Consider the following 8,831-nt stretch of genomic DNA (forward strand, 5'->3'; position numbering starts at 1 on the left):
AAATAAAGGATGGAAGAGAAAAACAAAGCGTTAAAGTCAATGAGCAAGTCATGGATATGATGGAAACAAATGATGGGGGAAGCTGGACCTTGGATGAATCGATGTTCGAGATGAGCAAAAACAGTAGGTGAGAGGGGGGTGAGTTTGAACCATGGGGTAAGTTGGAAGTGCTTGGATGGAGAGGGCTGAAAGGTGAAGCCATCTATTCATATAACAACTCACACACTTTGCTTGTTGATGTCAGGACAAAGTGGTTTTAGACGAAGGAGAAACATGCAGCAAAGAAAATTCACAGGGGGTGGCTTCACTTACCCTGTGGCTCAACTGACCCCGTGGCTCAACTTACCCCATGGCTCAACTTACCCCGTGGCTCAACCTCCCGTGGCTCAACTTACCCCGTGGCTCAACTTACCCCGTGGCTCAACCTCCCGTGGCTCAACTTACCCCGTGGCTCAACTTACCCCGTGGCTTCACTTACCCCGTGGCTTTAACTTACCCCATGGCTCAACTGACCCCGTGGCTCAACTTACCCCATGGCTCAACTTACCAAGTGGCTCAACTTACCCCGTGGCTCAACTGACCCCGTGGCTCAACTTACCCCATGGCTCAACTTACCGAGTGGCTCAACTTACCCCATGGCTCAACTTACCTCGTGGCTCAACATCCCGTGGCTCAACTTACCTCGTGGCTCAACTTACCTAGTGGCTCAACTTACCCCGTGGCTCAACATACCCTGTGGCTCAACATCCCGTGGCTCAACTTACCCCATGGCTTAACTTACCCCATGGCTCAACATACCCTGTGGCTCAACATCCCGTGGCTCAACTTACCCTATGGCTTAACTTACCCCATGGCTCATCATACCCTGTGGCTCAACTTACCCTATGGCTTAACTTACCCCATGGCTCAACATACCCTGTGGCTCAACATCCCGTGGCTCAACTTACCCTATGGCTTAACTTACCCTGTGGCTCAACTTACCCCATGGCTCAACATACCCTGTGGCTCAACATCCCGTGGCTCAACTTACCCCATGGCTCAACTTATCCCGTGGCTCAATTTACCCCATGGCTCAACATCCCGTGACTCAACTTAGCGTGCCCTCTCCCCTACAGATGGTGGATAGGTGTGGAGAAAGGCATGAGATGGTGGTGAGCTGACCTCTTGACCGATTGAGGGAAGAACTGGATTGTACAGATGTTTGGAGGTCATTCCACACTTGGGGAGCGGAGGAGGTTGAAATCGATTTGAAAATTGAACAAAACATTTTAACTTGAGAGACAAATGACATTACGTCAAATAATAAAATACTGCACAGGTGGCCTGCTGGGATGGAGATCATGTGGGGGTGTATAAGGTCAGACAAGAGGGTCTATAGAAGACCATGAGGCCTCCCAGGCAATCTGTCCGTACACTTTAAAAGCAGCACACATTCATCTTGAGCCTCCTGATGGTAAATGGCAGTGATCTCAAAGTTTTTTTTAAATGAACAATTTCAAGGAGCAACAGGTGATTTTCAGGGTCCTCAGCGCCCACAGGGAAGGTGTGTACTCTGTTGTTCTGTCGATGAAAGATTTGCACTCTGTGTGAAGTTGAAGAGAGTGTGACTGCATTGAGAATGATGTTTGTGGTCAACTGACTCGTGAAAGACTGCAACCTTATGACGGTAGTAAGTGAAGGGTCTTTCACTAAGAGAGTAGTAAATGCATGGAATGGTCTCCCAGGAAAGGTCGTGGCAGCAGAAACAATAGACGAGTTTAAATTGGAATTCGATAGGTACCTGGAAGGTGCAGATCCATGATTTTAGGTTAGGGGGGTGCAAAAATTTAACTTGCACTGAAAAATACAATTTCGCCGAGCGGAGCGAGAGGACCATTTTTTGTGGGTGTTTCTTTTTGTCCTAAATTATAAAGACTATTCGGCTAAATTGTCGATGTCTCGTGTGCCTCTAACTCTACGGCTCAAGTGAGTCTCTAAATTGTCGATGGCTCGGTTATCTCCCAGTGATTGTAGCTTGAATAACATGCCCATATTTAACCTCTTATTCTTCTCCATTTATTTTTTTTATTTCATTCCCTGCAACCCCCCAGGAACAACCATGAGACTCTCTCTTTGTGCTGCCGCTTTCATGTTAACCACAACCTTGGTGATTTCGTCTCATCATCATCAAGCGGGACACACTTGCGCCCTGACTTTCTTGGTGTCATCAGACCGAATGAGGAGGAAGAATGATGGAGACAAAGATGATGCAGCAGAGAGGAAGCGTGTGCGGAGGAACCGCCTTGAGAGGATGGAAACACAACTGGGAGACCACAAGGCACGCCTGGAGGAGGTAACTCAGACATGTTACCCAAAGATACATCACACGAGAATTTGTCGATTAAGGGTAAGGTCCACGTTGAAAAATCTACATCACCAGTTTATCAACAGTTACAACTTCTCATATCTTTTGTCCCTCCACTCCTGACAAGGTAGGAGACCTGATCTGACAAAACCTGATTACATCACGGCTGTGATTGGCTGAATTCTGTTACCATGGCAACCATCTTGGTAACTCGGCTTGTGTACGCGATATTTCAAAAACCGTCAAATATTTAGCTTTCATATTACACAGATCGATTCCTCATACCACCCAAAAGGCAGGGGACCTATAGTATCAGCTCCTAGTGATGTCATGTATTTGCTGTGGGTCTCAACAAAGGGACCTCCGTGTCTTCCTCAAAGACTTCAACAAAACCATAACAAATGCTCCTGCATTTCTCTCAGTTGGAAGTTCAAATTCTTCAAGGTCTAAACTCCTTCACTCATCCTAATGCTTCCACCTGGGGGGCTGGGAGGTGGAAGAAGATGAGAGGAAGATGGAGCTTAAAGTCAAAGAGTGAAAAGAAGATCCCACTCTCTGCACCAAATGATGTCGTCGAGAAACAAGTACGCTCATGGTCCTCCACGCTCTTAGGTCTTGAGCCGATTGTCAGTGTTTTATTATTTGTCTCTGTTTGTGCTTTACTCCAGATTGACTAATTATTTCCACTCTTTCATCCTCCTTTCCTGACATACGTCAAACAGTCTTCCGGTCGTGCTTCTCATTCCGCATTTATGAGGCTACAGGTCACATTGACCTTCTGCCTAATAGTGTCCATTTTACACCTTTTTTTTTAACTCTAAGTATACCTGTACAATCGCTCCATCTTGTTGGTGGTCATCATCCATCTTCATCCAAAACATCCATCTTGTTGGTGGTCGTGGTGGTTCTTCTCCCTCTTACTCTTCTTTTTATTCTTCTTCTGCTTCTTATCATGAAAGAGCTCAGACAACTTCACACTTGTATAGAATCCAACACAACCTGTTTGTTCTTTCAAGTTGTCTTCTTGTGCTGTCCTGTCCCAGGTTGGAAATTACACACTCACTCCGCGCTCAGGATACAAGCTTCTGCATCAACTATCACAAGGCACAGGGAAAAGATTGAGGCCTCATCGGAGTAAGCTCGCTCTTCCATTGTCTCCGAGGCTTCCTTTGCTATCCTTAAGGATCAAATTCCTCCAATTCTCATCTTCACCTGTTTTCATAATCTACTTCAAATTGTGTCCAACGTTTCCCCATTTTCCTCACCTTTGTCCCATGTTTTAGTGCACCGGATTTTTGTTCGGAACTTGCATTAAAGTTTCAAGGCCATTTTTATGGTGTAATTCTGCAGGAAATGCAACAGTTGCGAGGGACTGTGCAGAACTGCTGCGCCGTGGTCATCACATCAGTGGAGTGTACTCCATCAAACCGACCAACCACAGCTCTTTGATCAAGGTAACCATTTATGAGCTCATCAAAGGATTTGACAACTATAAATGACCACCTGGCTCGATGAGGACAGCCGACCAACTGATGAGTCAGAAAATTAACTTCGTACCTTTGTGGGCCAGGTGTTCTGTGAGATGCAGGCAGATGGTGGCGGCTGGACTTACATGTTGCGCCGGCAAGATGGTTCTGTGAACTTCAGTCGATCTTGGGATGATTACAAGATGGTAAGAATTTTGGGGCTCTCAACCATCTCAAGGATATCTATACCTATAAAAGGCAAAAATCTCTGTCTCTGTCTCCGTCTCCGTCTCCGTCTCCGTCTCCGTCTCCGTCTCCGTCTCCGTCTCCGTCTCCGTCTCCCTCTCCCTCTCCCTCTCCCTCTCCCTCTCCCTCTCCCTCTCCCTCTCCCTCTCTCTCTCTCTCTCTCTCTCTCTCTCTCTCTCTCTCTCTCTCTCTCTCTCTCTCTCTCTCTCTCTCTCTCTCTCTCTGTATGTATGTGTTCTATGCATGGCCGCATCTTTTAAGTTCCAAACTCCAAACTTGGGGGTACAAATACAACTTTGTGTTGGGGGTAACATAGGCTGCGTGGCTGCGCGGCCTCATGCGGGAGTGTGGGGGGTGGGGGGAATGTAAATTCTCTATGTAAATGTGTAACGTGTAGCGCCACCTGGTGGTGGTGGCAGAGGGTATTACTATTTCCAAATTTCCTTTGGCTACAAAGTGTTACTTATTCACGTTTCTCTTCCCGAACAACACCAGGTAAATCTGCAAGTAATGTATAAGCGTTCCCTCCGTTTCTAACAGCGAAGTGGTCCACCCAAATTTTTGAGCAAGATGGCGGCTGTGAAGGTGTTTCAGTACTGGTCCCCACTCCCGAGTAATATATGACAAGGATTTCCTGAAAACATTCCAATGATTTTCGTCCAAAGATTGACAAGGATTTTTAGAAGGGTTCTTGAGAAGAAATATGGTCATGGTCATCATGGTCAAGAAATACGAGTTTCAAGGATTTTCTTGTGGGAGGGGCATTTAAAAAAAAATGTAATTTCAGTTGATGGTGGAGCATGGCAGAGCCGCTGATGCAGTGCCCCTTGTAGGTTAAAGCAGGAATTTGTAATTTATGAGGGGGGAGTTTGCATATCCTTCAGGGGAAATGCCCCACTTTTCCTGTCTTGGGTTTCTTGCATCTTGCTTAACATTAATAACTCTGGGCATCACCCTTCTACCCACTCCCCCAACCCGCAAAAAGAAGAAAAACAGTGACATTGGCATTACTTCCACCACTGAAGGTGGAAGGGGTTATGTTTTCACCCCTGTCTGTCTGTCTGTCTGTCTGTCTGTCTGTTTGTTTGTGAACAAAAATCTCAAAAAGTTGTGGACGGACTTGGACGAAATTTGGTGGAGAGCTTGGGTATGTGACACGGACGAAGTGATTAGATCTTGGTGAAGATCCAGATGCATATCTGGATCCGAGAACTTTTGAAGTGATTTTTCATCATTGAGAGATACGTAGGGCCAAAAACAACATACAGCAGGATATCTCAAAAAGTTGCGGACGGATTTGGATGACACTTGGCAGGCAGGTGGGATACGAAACAAGGAAGAATTGATTCGATTTTGGTGAATATCTGAATCCGGATCCATGTCTGAGGATTTTTTAAAGTGATTCTTCACCATTGAGTGATTGGGCTAAGACGATCTATTAGCACAATATCTAAAAAAAGTTAGTGAATGATTTGGATGAAACTTGGTGGATGAGTTAGTTAGGTGATAAGAACAAGTCGATTAAATTTTAGTTCAAGTCCAAATCCAGATCCAGCCTATCAGTGGGAGACAAAACGTAAACGAATCAGCCTGGCGGAGGTATGCGCTCTACCGAGTGCCCTTCTAGTTTCAACATGCAGTTAGCTTGAGTGTGGCTTTCGGGTTAAGGCAGTTGACTTGGGATGTTAAGGTCCCAAGTGCAAACCCCAACCATGCCAAAATAACACCAGGTGGGTTGACTCAGCCTGTCGGCAAAATGAGTACCAGCTTGCTGGGAGCGAGCCTGTCGAGTATCCTGCGTCGAAGGGGCTACCTGTCCAGGATTGTACCACCTTGCTGCTTAGTCAATGCAACTGCTTCGGTAGCCTTATGCGCCTGATGACATAAGGAGCTTCATCCAATGTCCAGTGATATCCATCGTGACTGTTGAGGCAAGCTGTTCCCCAACAGGGTTTTGGTCAAATAGAAGGAGAGCACTGGCTGGGGAATGAAGTGATCAGGAAAATCACATCCTCAAGTCCCCAACGCCTGCGCATCTTTCTTCAAGATTGGGATGGAGCCGAAGGCACGGCAAACTACAACCGCTTCTCAATTGGGCCCGAAGAACAACACTACAGGTCAGGAGATTGAATACATGTACCGGACTTGAAAGAGCGGCTTGGTCTGGAGCTGGGGAAAAGCTTATTGTGTTGCCCTCTCTTGCATGATGATGATTCTCAAGCATAAAGCATAAATTTGTAATTTGTTGAGGATGCCAGAGATAAGTCAATTACTCTTTATGAAAAGCACCCGTGGGATCTTTAATGTCTACTACAGACCGGTGCTGGCAGACTGGTCCTCCAGTTGAACGTATATCCATGGGACGGGGCATACCATACATATATGGCTGCTTCGCCCTGCATGTGAAACACCAGGGTGATAGTTTAGAGCAGGGTCGAGATTCCAATCCAGGCTCCACAACTTACAGGCGAGTAGGCTATCCTGTTGGACCAACAATGGATAAATATATGGAATTTGAACTTGTCATCCCAGCAACATTTAATTTGTGTGCTCAGATCGTAATACCAAATCCATATGACACTGGATCATGTTCCCTCATGGATTGAAACCAGCGAAAGAGGCAAAAAAAAAGCTGTGCCTTCATGGAATCAGTCAAAGAGACAGGCCTCAGCTGACACCCAACTTTCGACTCCAGATGTGAGGAGTCTAACTTGACCTCAAGTGTAGAACTTGATGTTGGAACTCCGATTTGGAATGGGCTTCCCGGGACTCGACTTGAAATAGACCTCAAGCAGGATGATGAATTGAATTATTAGTCATGACAACAATAATAATAACAATAATGAGTTAATCCTTATGGATTGTGCATTACTTGATTGAACAATGAATCATCATCTCTTGGTGGTGTGAGTGCAGATTGAGGGTGGCCGGGTACACCGGCTCGTTGGGTAATCATGGGAGTCTCCCGGCACCAGATGCACCATTCAGCACCCCAGATCAAGACAATGACGACTGTCGGTGTCACTGCGCCCAGCTCAGCTCTGCAGGTTGGCTCATCATTTGGCCATAAAACAGCACGTACCGAAAAATCAATGATCTGATACACCTGACCACTTAAATATCAAACCGGAAAACTAGGTGATCGTAGTCATCGTGCAGATGAGGACTGTGTTGATTGAGATCTGATTTGTTTCTTCAACAGGCTGGTGGTTTGAGGCCTGCGGTCCATCCAACCTGAACGGCCATTACTATCCTCGCGATAATCACCTGGGCCACTTTGACGGTGTCAAGTGGCACTACTGGAAAGGGTCCAGCTACTCACTCAGAAGCGCCCATGTCATGCTCAAACCGCTGCATCCATAAAAGCAGCACTTGAAGCAAATTAAGGCTGTAGATTGGCTGTGACACATACATACACACACACACACACACACACCACACACACACAACATCACTTGTGTTTATGTGTACGTCACAATTGGCTATGAGCAACAGGTGTGGTGTCACATGCGTGTTGAACAATCATCGGGAAGACATGACCGCCTGCACTGTTACTGGGAAATTCAATGTGAAGCTATATTTGCCATTTTAAAGACTTGTAGCAATTTGATTCCTTTTTATCTCCGGAAATCGATAGATACGAGTATCATATATGATGCAACAATTTATGATTAGGTAAATGTAACAGCACAATCAAGGAAACTATCGTCTGCATTCTTCCGCCGGTCCAAAATTACAGCTTCGGCCTGCAGCCATTTTTTTACCCCACACATGGCGCAAAGAAAATGATGGAGTCATTAACTATGTCCGCCCATCAGTCCATTTCTATGATCGAGGAACGACTTGACTTCAATTGAATTATATATTTTGAACACGGTGGAACATGAATGGGAACATGACCCTGCAGTTTGGCAGTAATTTGGCAAATTGTACAGAATCTCCTCCCGATTGCGCATCATGCGCATTCGCTGTATAGCAAATGCTTCAGTCTGTCTACCGATAAAATTAAATTGAAAATCATTCCAAACAGGAAAATTACTGTTTTAAGGATGTCATAATGGACACATACAACAGGCACCATAATCAGGAGCTCTCTGTCACAATCCGGCATCACCGTCGCTCCCCTCAAAGCCATCGTTGCTTTTGAGGAAATAAATGTTCACAGCTTTAGCACACTCAGTTCTGCACACTCAGTAACTTCCTGCCAACCTCAGTTGCTCTCCTCCAGCGTTACTGTCCTCTGTCGGCTTTCACGTCTCTCCCGAAAGCAGCTGTAATTGCCAACCCATCTCTCTGCGTCAGCTGCGTCACCAACCTCTCTCTCTCTCTCTCTCTCTCTCTCTCTCTCTCTCTCTCTCTCTCTCTCTCTCTCTCTCTCTCTCTCTCTCTCTCTCTCTCTCTCTCTCTCTCTCTCTCTCTCTCTCTCTCTCTCTCTCTCTCTCTCTCTCTCTCTCTCTCTCTCTCTCTCTCTCTCTCTCTCTCTCTCTCTCTCTCTCTCTCTCTCTCTCTCTCTCTCTCTCTCTCTCTCTCTCTCTCTCTCTCTCTCTCTCTCTCTCTCTCGATGGACAACATGAGCAATTGTGAGGTGAGTGAGAGAATTGATGACTTCCTCATTGCTGTTTTGCCCCAGCATCCTCTCTTGTGTTGAGGGTGATGCTGACTTCCTCATTGCAGATTTACCACACCTGCACATTATCGTGGCTTGAGCTGCAAAACTATCGTGTGCGTTTTGTAAAAACATGTAAACAGAGGAAAATAACATTAAAAATGTACAG

The 8,831-nt window shown here is 45.9% G+C and overlaps 1 protein-coding gene across 3 annotated transcripts in view; it reads left to right on the forward strand.

The window, feature by feature from the left end:
- Positions 1–8,468, forward strand: part of LOC147009896 (angiopoietin-4-like) — an 11,681-nt gene extending 3,213 nt beyond the window's left edge. For 2 of the 3 annotated variants that reach the window (XM_085861510.1, XM_085861511.1), the window contains exons 2-9: positions 2,091–2,332; positions 2,767–2,928; positions 3,388–3,478; positions 3,695–3,798; positions 3,915–4,016; positions 6,007–6,173; positions 6,973–7,103; positions 7,259–8,468. In XM_085861510.1, coding sequence (XP_085717636.1) covers positions 2,099–2,332; positions 2,767–2,928; positions 3,388–3,478; positions 3,695–3,798; positions 3,915–4,016; positions 6,007–6,173; positions 6,973–7,103; positions 7,259–7,419 — 1,152 coding nt within the window. In that variant the 5' untranslated portion in view covers positions 2,091–2,098 and the 3' untranslated portion in view covers positions 7,420–8,468. The remainder of the gene's footprint in view (positions 1–2,090; positions 2,333–2,766; positions 2,929–3,387; positions 3,479–3,694; positions 3,799–3,914; positions 4,017–6,006; positions 6,174–6,972; positions 7,104–7,258) is intronic. The other variant, XM_085861512.1, reaches the window with a different exon arrangement.
- The last annotated feature ends 363 nt before the right edge of the window (positions 8,469–8,831 follow it).

Source organism: Eptatretus burgeri, chromosome 17 (genome assembly GCF_056783735.1).
Source record: "Eptatretus burgeri isolate ZD-2024b chromosome 17, Ebu_testis_v1, whole genome shotgun sequence".
In the NCBI taxonomy this organism is placed as follows: domain Eukaryota; kingdom Metazoa; phylum Chordata; class Myxini; order Myxiniformes; family Myxinidae; genus Eptatretus; species Eptatretus burgeri.